The sequence below is a fragment of the Pterocles gutturalis genome, unplaced genomic scaffold, assembly GCF_000699245.1.
Source record: "Pterocles gutturalis isolate BGI_N339 unplaced genomic scaffold, ASM69924v1 scaffold4332, whole genome shotgun sequence".
Lineage (NCBI taxonomy): Eukaryota > Metazoa > Chordata > Aves > Pterocliformes > Pteroclidae > Pterocles > Pterocles gutturalis.
Genome location: NW_010110262.1, coordinates 66269 through 88332, shown reverse-complemented (window position 1 = coordinate 88332; position 22064 = coordinate 66269). Strand labels below are relative to the sequence as shown.

General features: G+C 40.4%; 1 protein-coding gene across 1 annotated transcript in view; it reads right to left on the bottom strand.

Annotated features, from left to right (window-relative positions):
- PDLIM5 (PDZ and LIM domain 5) overlaps positions 1-22064 on the bottom strand; it is a 116607-nt gene that overhangs the window by 30894 nt on the left and 63649 nt on the right. Inside the window, exons 4-6 of the mRNA XM_010073290.1 lie at positions 21258-21640; positions 16524-16696; positions 14856-14892 (exon numbers count right to left, since the gene is read on the bottom strand). Coding sequence (XP_010071592.1) covers positions 14856-14892; positions 16524-16696; positions 21258-21640 — 593 coding nt within the window. The remainder of the gene's footprint in view (positions 1-14855; positions 14893-16523; positions 16697-21257; positions 21641-22064) is intronic.

Genomic DNA, 22064 nt, shown 5'->3' with positions numbered 1-22064 from the left:
GAAAATCCTATGTAATGCTGCCTAGAATTTCTTCACGCACACTTTAGAGAAGATAACTATGTGTCACGTTATCAGCCAAAGGAGAAGCTACGGTCCTAACTGGAAATGAAATAGAGCCTGTTGTTGTGTAATGTCTAACTCCACTAAAATAGTTACAAGGGCCAAGTCTCTCAGAATTTCCCAAGCAGATTCAAGAGGTCTGGGTGGACTTTTTCCTCATGCAAGCCCAAGATACCAGGTTATCCAGCTGTAAACATAATCACTTGAGCCCCAAAGCTCAGTCTGATACCTCAGCATTTTTCTAATATTTCTCTGGATTATAAATGATATTTTAACTCCTGCTTGTTGTCCAGAATGACAGGAGTCTGTGAGTCAGGAACAAGTCCCCCGTGGGCTGAGGAAGCTTGCTGACAGGAGAGGTCACATAGTATCTAAGAGACAGTCGCTAAATCCTTTCTTCACATGGCCAGGAATTCTGTGAGGTTATTTTCCCCTTAAGAACACTAAATCTTTAAAGACAAAAACAAGACAAAAAAAAAAAAAAAAAAGAAAAGACACAAGCAAATCACTCTTCTTGGTTTCTGGCACAACCAAGCAGAATATGATAGCCTTAATTCTGTTTTACAGCTTCTAAAACCAAAATAGTTGATCAAAAAAGTAAGACTTCCCTTGCATTACACATTGCTGCCTGCTGACCACCCCAAGAAGGCACTGAGAATGCTCCAGAAACCTGAATAAATAGCTTCTAAAATATACACACAGTGCGTGATATAGCAGTGAAAGGGAAAAAAAAGAGAAATTTTTAATATCAACTTTTTGAAACATTTATATTAAATAAACTTTGCAACTTTACAGTAAGGAAAGAAAATATTTCTCTGCCCTAAGACAAAGGAAACTTAAACAGATGCTTCTCCAAAGCTTTACAGCAAGGTATGAGCACAGCTGAGAAAAAACGTGAATCTGAGATCTCAGTTTCTTGTTTTAAGATACGTTATTTAAGTCGTACACATGACATGATGTGTATTTTGCCCAATATCAAAATACACGTTAACTGAAGACATATATAGGAGACCAGAAAAAGCCAGGTATGCGAATGATGACAAAACCCCACAAACGGGGGAAATACATATGGCTTTCTGGTGTAACAACAGAGAAATAGAAGAGAAGAAATACTGACTAGTGACCTTCTTCCCACCCCTACTGCAAACCCATGGTCTCAGTCAGCTTTTTAAAACCGTGTTTACATTTTGTGTTAACCTAGCAGCGTTCCAATAACTTGCAAGAAAGAAGAAAATGTAAAATAAAATAATAAAAAGAAAGAGCAGAGAAAACGATGTGGGTGGAGGTATTTCCATATCAAGTTACAATGAGGGCGTATGTAACCCTTCTGTAAGCAGGGCTCCAGACAAAAAATAATTCAAAGCGTCTTTCAGAATAAGCGTTCTCTTAGCGTCAACACCAGTGTTTATGTCACAATGCCAGACTATCCTCTTTTCAAGCAATTGTATGTGGCATAGTGTCAGGTAATAAAAGAAAAAGCCACGTCAACACCCATTCTTGCTAGTGTCTCCCAAAATTTCACTGTGCTTCTGCCATGCGATTTAATTTCAGGGCAGAGCTCCGATTCTTGGAAACGCAAGATATAAAATACATCATTTCCTTTGTTTCATATACGTATAGTTTGTTAAAAAACACAAACGCCCCAGGCTATTTCCGTTGCCATCAGGATAAACACGCAGCTTAGTGAAAAACTGCATGGCTGCTATACCAAAAAAAAAAAAAAAAAAAAAAGTCAATTTCTGAGGAGTCTGGTAGGGGAAGAAAACATGTGGATGTTCAACACCACTTCAGGCCAGTTAATAACAGATATTAAGTCAGAAAAAGGTCAAGTTCTCTGGCAGCTACCCAGTACAGAGCAGTTTCAGACAGCCAGCTTTTTGGAACAAAGACAATGAAGTGAGAGAAATAGAAGGGAAATATTTCTGGAGCAACTCTACTGCAGAACAATACCAAAATCCTGCTTTCATTATAGCTACAACCTTCTTGAGTTTTTCCTGAGAAAACACAACCCCCGAAGTTGTTTAAGCTTATTTACTTGGCTTTCCTGGTGAGCCCATTGTTTTTTGAACACGTTATTCTACAATACAATGTCATCTACTCTTCTCTTTAGTTATGGGACATAAGATTTCAGCTCTCCTTCCCTACCAACTGTTTCATGGTGGGACGAAGCGAGCTGCCACTTAAAATAATTTTTCATCATTATATTTGTGCACATATCACAATATGTCATTAGATGGACAGTAATTCAAAGACAATTTAATACCTATTTTCTCACACTCATGTAAATTTCTCTCAAATCTATTATATTTTTCTTTTTCTTCTGGTTTTGCTTAATCTTTGTTGAACTTAAATACGTACTTACTGACAATAAATTGTAAGCATAATCTATCTCTTTTTCATACATGTTTCTCAATCCATACAACAGGGCTGTGCTCCTTTTTTTCACGAGGATGAGGCAGCACAAAGCTTTATTTCTACAGCTCCATCTACTGGCAACCACTTTCTCCTTACCAGTGCTGGCAGCCCAGGATGATAATAAGGAAAACAGAAATCATTACCCTGGCATGTTGGATGATACCTTCAGATCAACACCAGTTATGTTGGTAAAAATCCTTCGAAAATGCAATTTATGCATAATATTCTCAGACTAATGGTACTGCTACATCACATTTCCCAAATTTTAGGTCATATCCTATTTGGGACGTCCCTAACATCTTGAAAATCATATGCTTCTTCTGTATGGCCTTATGGCACCACCACCTCTATGCAGCAACCTGAACCACGATAACCAGGCTACTGCAATGGTTGAAGAGAAAATTCATGTTTCACAAGTTTAGAAATAACATTTTTAAAACCTTTATAAACTGGATGTTTGTTTCAAGCCATTCAACCTGGATCTTAATATATCTAACATCGATAAGGTCTTTTGGGCAGGCTTATATTGTCTCAGTATTCCCAGTATACCTCCTGGCTCCCTGGCACATCACTTTCCAGCTCTGCCAGCTGAAAGAGCAAAACAGAGATGCTCTTAAAGAAGAACTTATTTAAGTTCTCCATTCCTTGCTGCCTTTCCCCATGGGCAGTCCCATGCACTGACAAGGGACAGCGAACGGACAGAGCTAGTTTGGGAACATCAGCTTACTAGCAGAAGTGTTTGCATCTCCAGCAATGCTGGAAAGAGAAAAAAGAAAAAAAAAAAGAGAAAAAAAGGCGAGCCAGGGAATTGATTTCCACTGCCATTACTGGCTCTACTAAAGTATCAGCTAACAAACAAAAAAAGCTAAAGAATAAAGCCTTGCTGGCAGCACCTCCTGGACTTCACCCATGGTGCACAGGTATTAGAACTCCTGGAGAGGTTCTCCCTTTGGATGCATACATAAAAAGATTTCCTAATAAGTATAATACAGCGGCAAAAAAATGGTATTTAAGGCTGTTATATCACTGTAATGCTGATATTTTTTCTTTTTTAAAGTGGATATGCCACATCATCAGAAAATTTGATATAACTTAAAGTTGTCTGTTGTTGTCTAATAACTACCATTTCTCCTCCCCAAACTTAGGGCTACTTCTTCTAGGAACTGACGTCACCTTGGAAGCCATGAAACAGGAAGGAAAGATCTAATACTTCTTACTCCACAGCAATTTCTTACACCAAGTGGACCTCAGCTCTACTTACAATTGGGCCTTATCTCTAGTAGGATTTTACTCTTGTGAAAATGCAACTAAGTACACAAAAACCCACAAATTATTTCTTCCTTAGCACAACTTAATACATACTGCCCTGTAAAATAACCAAACAGATTTCTGCCTCTGAGGCTGAAGCGCATTACATAAAAACAGCTTTCCATAGCGTTAACATAGCTGTGGTCAGGAAACCAGAACACCAAGTCCTGTGCACTGAACAGAATCAGCACTGGAACAAAGGGCCTAGACAGCAAGTAAGTTTTAAAATATTTATTTGATGCACTGCATGCCAGTTATTTGATTTTACACATTAGAAGTGAACTTTGAAAAATAGCAGCTCTGTTTCTGGAGCACCCTTGCATCCTAACATGCCGCTTACTTGCTCAAGGAACTGTTGCAAATAATTCACCCAGATAGAGGTTTCAAGCCAGAATATCACATTTCTTCTCCAGCTGGTTATTTAGACTGACAGTGTCTCCCTCAGAGGTTCCCAACCCCACACAAACAGTGAATCTCAGAAAGACACCTGATGCGAGTGAGGAAACCTTTCATTAGTAGGGTGAACTTGCACAACCACCACGGGTGGGACCGGGGTGCTGATTAGTTCTGCAAAGAGGTGAAACCCAGCAGGATTTGGGGTCGGTGACCTTGTGCCAAAGCCCACAACAGGCAGAAGGCTTCACACGTGCAGACAAGGAGAAGCCAGTTTTTCGCCAGTCCTCGGTGCCACCCACGTGCCGCACTCGGACAATACCTCTTGCTCTTTTGCAACTCCAGAGCACTGGTGGACTTCCTGGAGGGCCCGATGGGCTGCAGAGGAGGCTTAGTGACAGGCGTGATGAGCAGGGCATCCAGGAGCGAGCGGTAGACGCTAGGGTCGGAGAGTCTAGCAACCATTTAAAAAGTAGTTTTACAAGTTTTTTTAACCACAGTTAAACTAGTTGACCGAAACAAAGTTCAAGTTGGCTAGGACCACTGAAAACCCAAAAACCCTTATGAAAAGCCTGAAAGTTCTGTAGAAATGCTGAGAAACTGAACCTAGAGGCACTGATTTAGAAATTATATCTAAATAAGCGGTCCTTAAAGTGGAGGTTGCACACTGCAGGGGGTGTAAAAGACCCTCACATTTGGCATGGGAGAAGATTTTTTTTAAAAAATTGACTTTATTTTTACCATTAATAAAGTGAAATAGAAAATTTTTTAATACTGTTTAATCTTTTTCTCATCCTTTTTTAATTTCTGGTTTTGTGCATGTTTGATAATGTACATATTAGTACAGTAGGACACTTTAATAATTTAGAAAGACATAACTATCCATATCTTGGAGATGCATGCTCAAAAATTTTTTACTGACACGGATGCACGATTGAAAGACTTAAGATCACTTGGTCTCAAAAAAAAACCTTGGTCTAAGTAAGCTTTTATAAAAAGCAGTACAATAAAGATTTAGACGCAACTCAGAGAGTTACTGTCTTCAAGCATCCAAAAGTGACTCAAAAGATGCAGAACATTCTTTGTCACCCCTGTAACATAATTACTTTGTTTACAATTAGTTTGCTGACTGACCCATAAAATGCACACCATGAGGATCAGAAAGGCAGAACCACTCACCAAGGTTCAGAGCAGCAGTCTAAAGCTAAGCTAAAAACAGGGCATGGGAGCCTTGGGCATATCCTAATGACTTGTCCACCACACTGTTGTGAAAGAGTTGATTTTGCAACCCTGCCAGGAACTGATTAGTCTTGTGTGAGCTTGAACTTTCTTAGACCAAGCTATAAAATGTTTCTTTGAAAGTTGACATCTACCTGGCCCGGATAGCAACAGCAGACGACACGGCGGCAGCAGCCATGCTCTTAATTTTTGATCTCTGCTTGAAAGGAGAAAGAACGGGAAGAGGAGAAGGTCCAAACTTGGGCAGACTTCCCAAAGGATTTTCCAGCAGTACTTTTCTAGCACAGAAGCTTTGAGCCGACAGAGGAGAAAACAGAGAAAGTGGGAAAGATTGACAGAGACACAGTACAACACCAGACTGCACCGACCACTGGGAAGTTCTGGGATTGCAGGTTCCCAGTTCACAAAGACCTCAGGCAATGCATTAACCACTTGAATACTAATGGAGAAAACAGCTATTTTGATTTCACTCACAAATAAAACTACCCTCACCAAGTGAGGATTCAGCATCTAATCAGCCTTCAAATTCCCCATCCCAGACTTGGCCTCGTGCCCCTGGGTTGTTCCCACTAAACTCCAGGACGCTCCACATGGAGCCCTGAAGGTCATTTAGCTTCTCCTCTTTTTCATAATCAATAATAAAAATGGAAAGCTTTGGAATATTTGGTGGTATAGCTCCAGTAGGTCTATTTTCAGCCACCTTTACCAAATTCGGTGTGCTCCTCATCCCCTTTTCATTTTCCCTACTTATTAACGGGGCTGGGAGAAATGTGAACAGGAAAAAAAAAAGTGAAACAAACATATTGGCTCCAAAATTGTTTCTACAATGGTGAATCCATAACCTAGTCACTATTTTAAAATTTCAAGCTAATCCACAGAATTGTTGTGCATTTTTAGAAATCATTTCAGAAGTGAACAACACACTCCAAACACTTACACAACCATACTTTACACCACTGCTCAGATTTAAATAGATGCAAAAGTAGTGCCCGAAGACCTTGCTTACACCTAGCACTCTGCTGTAGATATACCTTAAAATATTTACCTTGTATGATTTACAGATGATTTAGACTGACAGCTTGAGATTTTACTGAAAGAATTTGTTTCGCAAGTAGGCAGAGATGCATCATGCCTGCCCAAAAGCAGCAAGAGAAGAAAAGTCATTAATCAAACACTTATTATGACACTTCTGGCAATGCTACCCAAAGCTCAGGCGTTGTTTTTTTAAGGATTCTTAAAAGCCCTCCTTACTCATTAAAAAAAAACCAAAACAAAACAAAAAAAAAACCCCAAAAAACCAGGTATGGTTTATAGCTCTAAAAGCTAAAATTTCTAATTGCTATGCAAATTTCCAGAGCAGCATGAGGGTCAGGAGACCACCTATGAACTGCTCCATCTTGAATAGCATCACCATCCAAAAAAGTCAGGTAAAATAATTTGTAAAAATTCCAGTTTCTGCTGGTGCCTTTTGAAGGCAGCCGTACCTGGCAGGAGCGGGAGGCAGCAGGAGGGCCGTTTCCCCAGGGGGGGCTGCAGAAGGTGGACGCAGGGCTGGGGCGGTGGGCACGGGGGCCTCAGGGGTCTGTGTGGCCACAGTGCACTTTGCAGGGAGGGGAGGCACTTTGTCAGCTGTCAGAAAGCTTGCTGCATCTGGAGCAGGCGACTCCACAATGATTTTCCTAGTTGATTTTAATTTCACAAGTATGTTATAACGAGGCAACATGTGCAGAAGAAATTTCTCACTTTATTAAAAATATCAAACAATAAGGGACAACTCTTTCTAGCTAGTGTTCTTGCATCTTTCATAAGAAGAGCAAGTGGGTAGCACGTGAGGGCTTTTCCCCCTTCCCTAGGAACCAAATACTCATCCCCTAGGAATCAGACCATGCTAAAAACTCTACCTAGTGTGAGCAGATGACACTTCAGACACTGTGGCTACTTGACTGCTGATATTTAAAACCTGAACACTTGCAGGGGGATGAGGTGCACACTTGGGTAAGGCTTCCAAGGGGTTCTCAAACAAAAGTTCTCTGAAATGAAAGAAAGCACAAGGACAAGTAGCATTCACCCCAGAAAAGCAGTATTTTTCCCCCCATCTTTCGCTTCCTCTTGCTTGTCTCCAAACCCCGACAACCATAAGAGATCTGCCAGCTTTAGTTTGGTCAGTCTGAGACCTCCTCTTCTCCCCAGCCTGGTGCTCATTTGCCCATTAAATGAGCAACTCCTGGTCTTTGCAAATTCCCTTTGGCATGATGACTACAACCAAGGGAAGCTGTTTAGGAAAACTGATGTAGAACCATTAAACCTGACAAAAAGGCGATCTGGCTGAGTTGAGGGGAGCACAGCCGCAGTTACAAGTCAAGATTATACCCTTTCCTGGAATGGCCCCTAAGTTCTCCTAAACTTCATACAGCATGTTTGTGAGGCTTTATAAGTCATAAGAAGGGCCTTGAAGGCAGCAAAGATAAGGGGAATAAATCACACTGGGTATATGCTCCAAAGGGAGAGCAAGCTGACTCCAAATCTCATTCATACATACATACATATATACTTATTTTGTTGCCATTTTTCACTTGCTTTGGCAGTAGTTAGAAAAGGAGTAAGAAATCACTCTCCAAGATTACAATTTCTGCAGAGAATATTCTTGTCCGTCCACTAATCAGAAAGTACACAACAAAAATCAGAATTAATACCTACTATTTAATACTACCTCTGTATTTATGGCTATCAGGAATAACGCCATTACACGAAAAGATAAAAGTAGGTCTGTATGACTGTAAAAAGCATGTACATAAAAGAGCAATCTAAAGACTTGCCAGCATTGGATCTGCTTTATATTAGTTATATATTTCTCAGGAAGTGCCAGATTCTGCGGTTTACATGGTCTATAGTTGCCAGGATGACTATTTAAGATGACTTTTTGCAACTTTCTGAAAAGGCTGTAATTACTCTTAAATATTTTACTGTTAAACTTACAGGAGAATATTGCATATTTGAAATTGAGTAATAATGCACTATAAATTACAGTACTTGGCTATATTGCTATATGACTAGTTTAGGCTTTCAATAAAGACCTACAATAAAAAAGCATTATATTTTATATTATGAAGTCTGCCTTACAAGCAGCAAACCTAACTTTAACTCAGTAATCAAATCCAGATCCTTCATACATTTCCCAGCAAGCTCTTTCTCCTCTTTGGTGGTTCAATAGTGGGTGGTACAAAGCACAGAGCTTCAGCCAAGAAAAGACACAGCCCACAAGGAAAAAAAAGACCTATGCCAGTCTCCAACAACAAATGCAGGGCTTAAGTGGCCAAAGCAAGTCTACTGACCTTCAGATGGCCCAATTCTGCTTTGCTAAGTCTGACACTGCATGCACCAATTGCTCTGTACGGGTTTTCAAAAGCTGCTGTTTTATAAAAAAGGGGGTTTTACAGATCAGCTTTGGGTGTATTTCCCACCCAAAAGAGTGCTCTGAAAGCCCCATCTCTCTCAGCTGGTTGAGACTTGCTTTAAAGGGGAAACTGCCAATCCCAAATCTTAGTATTAGATTTCTAGCTGCAGAAAGCACACAGAGATATGGGGAATAGTATATTCCTGGATGCTTTTCCCAGGGATGAATCTCTGTCTAGGGGCCTGGCAGGACCAGGGACTGCTCAATCAATTCTCATTTTTAAAGGAGCAGCTTCATTTCGTGTTGAAACTTCATTCTTGCACATGTGTAATGAACTCTAGCCACCTGGAATTAACAAACATTCCTGCACTATGAAACACAACGTGTCAGAAAATGTTACTGACCTTCAAGAACAGCATCATAACCCTCCAAACTATTGTCGCTGTCTTATATCCAAAATTACCATCACTGTCTAGCACCCAGAGATGCCCTTCAAACCATCACCAGTCTGCCAAGATAAGTGCCAGTGAAGCTATCCATGGCCAACCACAGGGAATTTGCCAGATAATGATCTAGTTTGCTTTGATTGTATCATAGCACAACACAGTATTAGGAATGAAATAAGACACTTTAAAAAAAAAAAACCCTATATTTTTAAAGGCACTTTTCTGTGTGTTGAAGAAAACTGAATTCACGTTTGAGTTGTTGAGACCACTGAAAAGTCACCCCATCCTGGTGACAGGGTGGACACCCACTGACAACATCCCAACACACACTAAATATCATGTTTTACTTTAACTGGTATCCACGAGCCTGTTTGTGAACCTGCTCAGCTTTATTTCATTTCTCTTCTCCTCCCCTCTCCTACCACTTCCAGAAAAATCCCTAGCCTGAGCAGATTAATAAAGTCTATTTGAAGTGAATGACAGACAACCCTCTCTCCCCCAAAACAGACATATCTAGGCTAGGATAACACATAGATATATCGTTAACCAAATCAAAACCCTCTCTGAATTATTTACCTCCCAGGAGCTGCTGCGGTAATATGTTCAGAAAGTCTGGGAGAGGGGACACTGCCAAGGGAGGACTCTGCTAGCAGCAAAGGAGTGGCTGCAGGTTCTGGTCTAGCACCATTTTCACTTCATTCACAGTAATAAAGCCAAATAGAGGCACAGAGAGAGAGAGAGAGAGAGAGAGAGAGAGAGTTTTAATCCCCATTGAAACAGCACGCTGAACAGACACACTGCATGAACCGTTAGTAAAGTGAAGAAAAAAAAAAACCCAAACCACCACGGGATTTACAGCAAAATACAACTAAGAGGGATAAAACGAGGCACACTATATGTAGGAAGTGTCAGGGAAGATTAAGAAGTGTCCTGCTGCTTAGTACTCGGCTTTCTGCATTTATATTTTACATTTACAAAGATGGAATGCGTATATTTGGTATTACATTACATGTTGGAAAACTTTTAGGGAATACTGGAAAAGAAACAGACACAAGTGCTAGTGGGACTCATTCCCAGAGTTTTATACACTTGTTGCTGCAACTTCTTTAGAGTGTTATTTTTTGTGAAGGTTAGACTATCTATTTCTCAATATTATTTCATATTCTTTCTTTTTCAGTTGTGATAGGAAAAAAAATGTAGAAAATATATTATTAAAGACCCCTACTTGAAGAAAAGCACCCGTCAGACATCTCACAGTAACACACAAAATTAAAAGTAAACTATGAGGTAGAGAGCAACCACAGCCACATGTTTTGAGCAGACTAAATTAGCCACAGGAGCAGGTTCTGCTAACTTTTTATATTTATATATTAGCATGCAGAATTAAGTATCTTAATAAGGTAGGGATCCTTAAGTGCTGAAAATTATTGATCAGATTTAAGAACAACCAGAGAACAGACCTCACAGGTGGTAAAGGTGTGGATGGAGATTCTGGTACAGGTGGTATCTCCAAAGTCTGGGTAGCTATGGAGCTTTTATTCAGATTAATACATGTATCTTGGGCTCCTGCTCCATTAGGTAGATCTGCAGGTATGCTATACAGATATTTACGACATGAGGGGGGGAAAAAAAAAGAATACGTGATTTTTGACAGGTTGTTTCAGGACTGACCAAGAGTGGGACAAGTATTTTCCAGGGGCTACAGATTAGCTAAACTACAAATCTGGAAAATCCAGACACACCTTCACTCAGGACAATGAGCTGACTCTACAGTTTAAGGCCAAAATCAAATCTGTACCTGCTTGCTCAAAAGGAGATGGTTAGGAGCGAACATCTAATAGGTCCTGCAGAATTAGATCAGTTACTAGAACACATAAATAAACCTTACATAAAGGCTAGACTTTGCCTTTCTAAGCTTTAAGTATCTGGTTTAAGAAAGGCAATTTACACATTCCAGTGAGGGCTTTCTATTGCCATTTCCTGTCCTTCCAGCTGCTGAAAAGAAAAATCTTTCATCCACACAAAAATCCCTAGTAGGTTACAGTTTAGGGGTAAACAATAATAAGAAATCCAGAAGGCATTTGTCTTGGACAATGCCTGAAAAGCTTCATATTATTAAATTGGGATATTTATCTGTAGATGACTGGTGGAAGAGAAGTTTCTATTCCATTTTTTTTGTCGTATTCATCCTTCTAGGTGATTTCTTAAATGCGAGCTTATTCATCTATATAAAAAGCCACTCAGAATATTTTTTTCAAAGATCAGATATATGCTGGGAATCAGACAACAAGCACATTATCCACATGCAAATGGAAAAGCAATCCACTGTTTTGGGAACGGTAACAAGGTCCAAAATTTAACATCAACGAGTGCTGTGCAATGGGGATACTGGGCAAAGAGATGACATCTTTAAAGCAGTAAATTAAACTCATTTCACACGTTCATAAAACATTTTTGTACCTAGTGATTAGTTTCCTATATCATAGTAACAAATAATTTTGGTAGCCTTTCTCAAACTATTCTCATATTCTCAAAAGACTTTATGATTATGTTTAATTTTAATCAAAACAGAGGCTTCTATACTTTGGGCTATTTAGAGAGGTTTTTTCTTCCATTTCTCGCTAAAGCAACTCTCCCTTCAAAGCAATAAGAGCTGGTAAGATAGATAAACGTAATGGTAAGTTAAATACTAACCTGAAGATATTCTCATTACCTAGGGAGATCTCCAAAATAGAAAAATACTTGAAAGTCAAACCATTCTGCTCTTATGAAGAAAACTTTACAGAGAATCTAAATTATAACCTTTCACCATTTTCATTGCATCGTTGTCCTCCGAAACGGCTGTCTTCCTTTCCATTCATAAACAGTTATTTAAACCCATCAAAACAATTTCAATACGCTATTTCACGTTCCGTCTTTAATACGCAGTATTCGATCAAATATCATGGTGTATGTGCACGCAGTAACACACTTGGGTTTAGTAACACTACTCACTACTGAGTTATGCGATGGAAGGAGGGGGAGCAGGAATCAAACCGATTGGCACTTCTCATCCAAACAGTCTTCAGTGAAGTTATTAAAGTGAGTATTTTCCCCTGCTGTCCCTAAGGAGTTAGCCCAAAAGGTGTGCAAGATGTGATATGCCTTGGTCTACCATTACAAATGCAACACTAATTGTACTTTATGCTGTGCACTGTTAGACATCCACGTCGGTGACTGTTAGTGTTGGACAACTTGGCCATTACCTGAATTCTCCATTTGCTGTGTGGCTTTTCCTAAAGATAAAATGACAAATACCATAAGCTACTACTGTACTGCATAACTGTATAAACCATCTGAAAAGGAAAATCAAACTCAAAATGCTTCCAAAGGTCTCCATTGCTTTCAGTTTTCCAAGTTGCACAAGGAGAGAAACCAACACTCCCCCTGCACCCAAGTCTGCAGAAGTGTTTGCCATGGACATCCATCTTTCCACAGGACCAACTCCATCAGAAAAGTGGGTAGGTCAGCTTCACAAACTAAAAGGTAATTACAATGGTCCTCATTAAGCAATTAGGAAAGACTGGGCTTTTATACATGCTTTACAACTCACCTCTGAGGTTTTAAACACCCATGACTCAATAAATGTTGCAAAAGCCAAGAGCAAGTTTTACTTAGCAGAATTTTGACTCCTGTAGCCCCCCTAAAAGGTCAATCCTTTTATTGATTTCTGCAAACCTTGCATTGATTTTGACAACACAAACGCATACCCCATTTTTAACATAACCCTAACTACTGAGACAGTTTCGCACAGTTCACATTGTTTCTACTACGCAGCAGGGATTTAATTGTTTCTCTTACTATCATCTGTGAAGGTGCGAGGAAATTACATCTCCGTGAATGAAAAGACTATTCAAGGAGTTGCAGAGACTCAAAAGAAAAACAGACAGAGCTAAGATAAAAGCAATTTTTATTAAAATACTCTTCAAGCTTCAGAAAGCATAAATTAATGAATGTGTAGCTACTATAATACATTATTTTACAGGAGAACCGTAGGGCAATGAAGCTTTTATAAACACAAGAAAGCCTACAAGCTTCACTCTGAAATAAATAAATACTATTGTCTTATCTTGTTCTTGTTAGAGGATGTGCTGAAGCTCTTTCAGGTAACACAGCAACATTTTGCTCAATATTGTGTAAGTTTTCCACAATACGAACACATTACTAGTTTAAGCAGCAGAATCCTTGTATTGAGTTTGCACTTTGATTTGCAACATTGGAATTTTTTTCTTTCTTTATTTTTTATTTACTTAAAAGCAGTCTGTCTTCTTGCTCTACTTTGTAAAACATTTACAACCACTCTAAAATTGACCTGCTAAAAATCTAGCAAAATTTAAGATAATTATCCTCGTAAGTACAATAGTTTGAAATAAGTGCATACAGTCCCTCTTTGTCTTCTTCCCCCAACCCCAAAATCAAAGTAATACAATTCCTTATTCTTTTGTTCATCATTTTCTGCTTTCTAACAACCTACAGTAACTCAAACTCAGCAATGCAAATGACTCCTTTAAGGCAAAAAAAAAAAAAAAAAAAAAAAAAAGAACTGCAACAGCCATCTCCTCTCCCCCATGTTGGGAGATTCAGACACCCAAGTTGTTCTCTTTAAATACATCCTTTTTGTCAACTAGTGATTAGCACAAAAAAATTTTCATCTCATTTTTTACACATCAGTAGGAAAGTGTTAGAAAAGTATAGAAAAGGCTAGAATTTCTCTCACAGCAAGGCTAGTGAAATACGTTTTCTTTTTTGTTTGTTTGTTTTTTGGTTTTTTGCAAAGCAGATGGGAAAGAAGAAAGGAAGGAAGTGTTTGTATTTTGCTTTTGCAACTTGGGTAAAATCACTGGACATTAAGAACACGTGCTGAGACTTCATGGTGCCAGTCACGTAATTTTGTATATTTGGGGCTAAAGACGTGGAGGGGAACCTTTTCCCTGTGGAAAGAAGTGATAGAAGAAAAATAAGAAAAAGAAAGAAAGTTTGTCTTAAGCAGTTTCACAAGCGAGCATGCAATTTCCATGCACTATTCCTATCTGCACGTTGCCTTCCTCTCTGTCAAAAACCTGGTTCCAGTGTTAGACAAAGTCAGTAGCAAAACTCCCACTGACTGCAAGAACCATTAGATTCAGCCACTGGTTGGTCCTTATTTTGAACAATGCTTATCCCAAAGCAAGGAGACAGCTGACCCTCATTTGCAGTCCAGAACTATGATAATTTCCAGCTATGCCTTGCAATTCCATCCATGCTTGCAAATGAAAAAAATGCCTGGTTAGATTTAGGAAAAGGAAAACACATCAACAAGCTGACCTCGTACAGAAAACCAAATCAGTCCAAGTTTATGGAAAATCTCAAACTCCTGCACAAACATTAATGCTGGACTGCACCAACAGACTTTAAAAGGTCGGTCTAGCAGAAAAAGATCTTGATTTTTACATGCTGAAGTAGAAGGCGAAAAAAAAGCAGCAACATTTTAAAAACACCCAGATGTCACACAAACACACTAAATGCTATCAATTAAGACATGCAAAATATTAAAGTAATAAAAATGTAACACATCAACTCACTTAGTCTTCTTTGCACCTTCGTTTTCTGGTTCTTTCACTGCAAGAAAATAGAAAAAAAATTCTTTTCTAAGGCACTGAGGGCACTATACACTGAGATTCTCCCCTGTGCCAATGCTCTTGTCACAGCAGGAACTCACGACAAGAAGGCTCTCTAGGACTCCCTCGATTCTTAAGACACCCCAATGGACATGAGGTATGTCTATAAACTTCCAGAGCCCTTGGTCAGCAGGATTGCTGTAAGGTGGCTCTACTGCTCTCTGCCCTCTCCCTTGGCCCACTCTCCACACTGGCATGGAGAAAGGAGAGTTGGCAAGGGGAAGATGAATGGAAGTCGCAAGGCATTTCTTCTGGATGACCATCCAGCGGCTTTCTATCAGGTGATAATCCAAGCATCTGTTTGCAGCCAGGCTGGGACCTAGCAGGGTGCTAGGGGACTGCACATAGGATAACGTCAATTCCCAGCCCTGGTTTCAAGTGTGTCAAATGTAGTTGCAGTCACTTTCTTACAGTATTTGTCAACAGGATTAATTCATCAGTACTGGCTGACATGTTATTTGACATTCAGGTCTCATATTCTGCCCTTACCAGGATCAATGGAGAGAATCCAAAGACAGACAATGATCCATTAATATGATTCTATAATTCTATTAATAGATGAGCACAACAACTAACAGGACCACAAAACAATCAGGTAACTGTCCAAGTTCAGGATATTTACCACATGTGGACAATAATCCTTATTTGGGGAGAAGTTATCATTAGCTTCTAGAGGAATTCTGCCAGAGAACAGATAGCTGATTTAATCAGATCTGCCCCTGGGGAGGGGGTCCAATTTCCTCACCGCCTTCTTTATTGTAGCACTAGCTGTGTAAAGCAGAAGAATGAAATAATCACCTCTACGTTAGCTGACTCAGTATGAAGGTGACTGAGCTCCAATCTCCTGACGGCACTTTTACACAACTTGACAGAGCTCAGCCAGTGAATTGTAAGTGACAGTATAATATGAAATCGAAGTTTTAACATAAAATGATATGACTGGGAATGACCTTCTCTGCATCATCTGTTCCAGTCCACATTACATGTAATCACAACACCAGAGCAGAAGCAGGGGATGTAAACATGCCCTGGTAAGAAACCGAGGAGCTATGGAATGATGCGCCTGATTAGTTAAATCATTGCAGATCACACACCTTTGTATGACTGTCAAAGATTTTCTACATTCCTGAAAACACCTTAATTTTTCTGGAGCACTAAATTTGAACAGGGATGTTGACATTTTGGTGATACAGGAGGGGAAAGAAACAACAAATATCTATCTGCCAACGTCTTTGTGAGCAGAATTGGAAATTTTAAGATTTATCTAGAATGTATTAATATTCAACTCAATCAGGAATAATGTCCAATAATGTCTATGTCCTGAGCTATTTAGCAATTGCAGGAGTTTTACAAAATAGTTTTCCTACGATAGCCTTCTCAAACTGTTTCCTCGTAAAGAGTTCACCAAAATTCTGCCTACTGGATTTATTACCCAAGAAGGGACATGCAGAAGATATGACTGAATATTTCTGCTATTTGCCCCGCTTGTGCCCCCAGCTTTTAAAAACACCTATCTGTCCAAGGCCAATTCTTTTTTTTTTTTTTTTTTTTTTTTTACATCAGACTACTCACTATGATCAGTGCCGGTGATTTGGGCAAGGATGCGGAAGGAGCGGGACTGGGTGGTGCCTGTGCGGGGATGCCAGTCCTCGGTGTCCTCGATCAGTCGCTTCTTGCTGGCATCGCTGTGGGTGGGGGTGTGGTAAAACTCCGTGTAGGTATCCACAATGTGCTTCCGTGGGGGGCTGCGGCAAGGAGAGGAGAGAGCAGTGAGCGAAAAGCTTCAGAGACCATCTGGGCGGGGGTAGTCACAAAGGCAGGGGCAGAACTGGGACTTTTCCCCAGGGTTTAAAGGCAGCTGCTGTGTGTGGATGCTGAAGTGTGGCACTGAGCTCCACAGGCACAACACCTGCACACAGACTGAGTTCTCTGAATCAAACACAGCTTTAGAATGACTCTAACTTGACTGAAATGTTTTTCCTTATTTCACCACTAGAATATTTGAAACAGTCAAAAACAGTATTATCGAGACATTTACATGTTTAAATCTTTACCGTTTGGGTGGGTTTTTCCTTGGAGAGATGACAGAGTAAGACAGCAAGAGAAAGGTTTCCCAGCAGAAACAGGAAAAGGAGAAAAAGAAAACAAGAAAAAGTCAGAAAGTTGAAACAGGAGTTCAGCTAATTATGCTGTCGAATTAGTTTTGCGGGAAAGGGCACTGAAACCAATTAAAAGTGCTATTCTCGTTCTACCTCCAAAACTGCAGCACAGAACCCCCATAAATGAAACTTAAACTCAGCAATTTCCTTACAGGAATAAGAGGGGGATTTGGTTGTTTTGGTAAAACAGGGTAGTCTACTTAGTTCAGATCAAGTACCCCAGACAGATTTTTCCCCTTTGTTCACAAGAGGCAAAGCACCAGCTGTGTGCACGGGCCACCCAGTACACGCCAAGTCTTTCGGGTTAGCAAAGCCTGGATCAGACCCAGGCCATTTGAAAGTCTAGGTGGTGATGTTCTGGAGCATAACGTGAAGTTGTTGATCCTTGATACTCTCTCCAAGAAGTCCAAGTAGTGGGGAAATTTTCCCCACAGTAGCCTATACGCTCTTATCAACCCCTGTGCCAGCAGACTTGCAAGAATGTAGGGGTTTAAAACTTTGCTTTCAGTAACTGATACAAAGAACACGTAATGGCACTAGTCAGTTTAGGAAAAGATAATAGAAGATTCATACTATGCATATTATTCCTCAAGTCTACATTTGTTATCCCAAAGCATTAATCTTTAAGACCCTTTAAATATACACTATTTTTTACAAAGTCTACAGGAGATTAACTGTGCAAAATTAGCTGCTAAGACATAATAATTCTACCAAAAAAAATCCCTTTAAAAGTCCCTTTCCACTACATCCCCACTCTATTTTTAACTTCTAAAGTGTTTTTGGCAAGGAAAGGTGGAAAATATGAATAAGAACACTATAAATTATTAATTGTCAACAAGTAAGCATTATGCCCATTCAGTGGAATACATTAATAAAGACATAAGCTTAAAAGAATATTTAAAAGAATGATGTGAGAGGTATCACACAAAATTATAGCAAAAAACCAAATTAACTAACACGCAGCATTAGTGAAGTACACCTACCTATCAAGGTTACTAAAAGAGGGAGGGATATAGAAACAAAACCAGTGGTATTTCTAGGATGGAGTACAAGTAGTACAAAGAAAAATGAAGTCAAGCATCAAAACAGTTAATAGCCAAAATAAAATCTGAAAATTAAAGCAGTAATTAAAGGTATCGAACTACATGGAAACATAGTTATTTCCATGCAGTTGACTGCATCCTAGCAACTACCACAAGGAAATAAGTAGCCTTTTGCATTCGTTGAAAGTGGTATAAACAAAATATCCTGCTGACTTCTCTTATGGAGCCTACTGGTCCCTTTTTTAGGGCTTAAGAGTCTACTGGTAATGACTCATTCAGGCAACAAGGTGGTGCCAGAGACACAGGAAAATCCAATGAGACTGGCTCTCCCTCATCTCCGCTGTGAGGCAGGGGAGAAAACACAAGCCAAGAAACTCTCCATCATTTTTATCATCCCTAACACACGTACAAGTCACAGTATATGGATGTTACTCTGATTTTTTGTCGTATGAATTCAGTATCTGGCCCTTCATATACTGTAGTTTGCAATTCACTAGTTGTCTTACTAACACCAATTAGCCATAGGTGCACCAAGATTTTATCAATACACACAACACACAAATGTTTTGTGGAATAATAAAAAAAAAAAGCTGCAAAATTTAACACAGTGAAAAGCAAGATCACTTCACGTCCAATGCAGACAAAACCATTTATTACACTAAGAAGTTACTAAGAAAAGCTGAAGCTGTTTTGCAAAATGTAAATATAAAACTCTGAAAGAGCTCTAATTTTGCAAAACAAGAATACATGCTGGTTATTCCAACAGGAAAATGACCATAATTCAACTCCAGTGCTGTCGATACTAACTTTGTCTTTGTTGTTATCTGCAAGGGAAAAAAAGTATTTGATGCGTTAATATATTCTTTGCTTCTTGAAATATTACAGGAGTTTCCAAATCCAAGCTCTGGTAAAGCCATATATCATGTAAGTCAAACTTACAATCATCAAGAGAACCTACAAGGGAAAAAATTTAGCCCAGCTGAGCTTAAACTGGGTGAAGTCTGTGGACATCTTACCTGTTTTAAGCAGCAGGCACAGTTTCATGCAAGAGTTGGCAAGAAAGTCTTGATAAAAGCGCAATTGCACACAGCCTACTGAAGGCAAATTGCTTTCTTTCTAAGCCAGGACTAAACAAGGGAAATAAAACTTCCTTCCCCACCCCAGAGTGAAGGCAAATAGTTTATGTCCTGAATGTAGTTTGAAGGGAGCCAGGGGGGAAAGAGGAAATTCTGAGTACGACAAGGTGCTCTGAATGTTTTCAGGCTTTCCCAAAGTAAATCTGCAAGGCTGACAGTGGGACGGGGATTTCTTCAGCTGTCAGCTACAATACTCTTCCGTGGGTGTTACTCATCCCCTAAGTGTAAGGCAGGGCACGTACCAGCACCCACCCAGTCATCCCATCTCAATAGTCATGGGCTTACTTTGTGCCTGCAGCACTTCCTTCCAGGAGACTTAATTTTGTTGCTATTGTTCCTCTTTTTCAAGTACTAATTGCTGCTTTTGAGAACTCCTTACACAGTATTTGCTAAAACAGTATTCCTGGAAACATACAGACAGCTTGACAAAGTGTATTCTGCAAGTCTACCAGCATCAAGCAAGTCCTTGGGATCTCCCGAATCCATCCCGCTTCTAGGCAGCGTGGACTCCTGCCATCGGCTGTTTAAGGAAAGGATGGAAGTTACCATGACAATGGTGTGATTTAAAATGCATATGGACCACATTATAGGAGTTCACATACGGAAAATATTCGTACTGCAATATAAAGGGAATAGGTACCTGGAGAAGTCTTTTTTCCCCGCATAAGAAGTTCTGCTGAAACTGTAATTTATTCTGTATTTTAGTTGATGTGGATGTTTGCCTCTCTGTAGGGTTCTGCATAGACTTTATATACTGAGAGAGCATCAGAGGAGAGAGGCACTAAGTCTATTCCTCCAGCCCCTTTCCTTTGAGGGATGGGAAAAACCAGCCACAACTTTTAGGTTTTAAGCCCAGGTTTTACATTCTTAAGATCGAAGAGAAACCTACACTTCTTCTGCTGTTTTTATTACTTCACTAATCCATCGGACACTGTTGCTGGGCACGGAGGCCAACAGGCATGGGACGGCTCATGCCCAGCCTCCTCCTCTCCCCACAGCACAGCAGCCACTGGGAACCTGGCCCCAGGGCGCTGCAGCTCCCGAGCCCTGTCCAGGAATTTCTGGGAGAGCTCAAGGTGGCCCCAGCCAAAAGTGTGCCACCGAAACAGGGCCCTGCTGCAGGTCCAAGTGCCCAGGACTGCTGCTGGGCTTGGTTTAATTTACTAATCTATTGATTACTAGTCCTGGTGCTACATCAGGTGCAGTATAAGCCTTACACGCAGCCTTACAGTCCCTTCAGCGTTACACTTCTGATATCCACTTTAACATAAACAATTATTTGAACACAAAAATGACTCAAATTTTAAATCTGTGTTGCCTTTTTAGGGTAAAGGTAACATTTAAGGGATTTACGTTATAACGCTGCAAAAAATCTGCTCAACCCCGTCAGCTTCCTTGCACACATCTTAAGGTTTCCCATGCATTGTGCAGAGAAGGGATGGTACCATCTGTCCCTTTGCCTCCCTTCTGGGACCCTTCTTCACCAGTCCTGCCAAGGCCATGGTTGGTCTTCCAAGAACATCTCATTCCCAGCCACTGCAACACCCGCCGACTCTTCTTGACAGACTGCTCTGCATTTTTGAGTGCCTGCTGCTTTCCATCACCATATCAGGAGTCAAAATACACAGTGAGACACAGACATTGAAATTAATACCGGGCTTGTTGTAAGGTCCAGATCACACTATGATACAACCCATCGTGTTGTATGCCATTTTGTGGTCCTGATCCAATTTAGCTGTGACACTCTATAGAATGGTATCATGTCACGCCTGAAAAAAAAAAATAATCACCAAAAGTCTGTCTTGGACCTTCGAAGCATCCCTTTTAAGATGCGAGTCCTTTCTCAAAGATTCACTTCTGAAGATCAAACGATTCCTCCAATCTGTGTTTTACTTTGCCCTTAAACAAGCCCAGCTTTTTTCCTGCGAGGAAAAGACCCTCACAGTGAAAAAACAAAATCCCACCTACCCATTTTGCTGTTTAATCTCCCCCTGGTTTTCTCTGAATCCTCGTCGCGGCCCCTCGGCTACATCCTGGGCGCTGTCGCCGGCATTGGGCTGCCGTGGGACATTAACTGCAGGTTTAGCAGCGCTGGGGGTGGGTGACGGCTGCTCAGCGTTAGGCTTGGCGTTAACATGCAGTCCAGGCGTAGCAAACGGGGCCGGGGATGGAGCCACTGCCTGGGCCGGGGTGAAGGCGGAGGATGGTGATGGGATGGAGGTGACTTTGGAGGTGGTTACGGCTCCAAACGGCCTTGGTGTTTTATTGTAAGCCACGCTGGCCGTGGCAGTGACTTTGGGTGCGACAGCAGAGGCAATGGGCACAGGCTTAACTACTTCTGTAGGTTCTCCCTATGCGAGATGAAAATAAAAAAAAACAAAAAAAGAAACACACAAAACCACACCAGACACATGCACGTTCCTCAGCAGGGATTTTTCGCTGCTCTAAGGGGAGATAAACCCTCCTACCGTGAAACAAAGCAGCACAGAAGCAAGCTTTACCAAGACTGCAGCCGTGACACGTATGGAAAAAAACACGAGCCATGCGTTTTAGGAAAGGGAACGATCCAAGCATGCATGAACGATATGAAATCCCATGATGATAACTCCTCTCATCATATCCAAACCAGACACCCCACAAATCAAATTCAAGACAAACCGAAGAACTGCTCTATTACAAGCCCCACTGGTTAACTTATGTGGAAAATATCTGTATTTTTTTAATAAAAATCCACATTCCACCTCTCAAACCCCATTCGAGATACACATGTTCCCT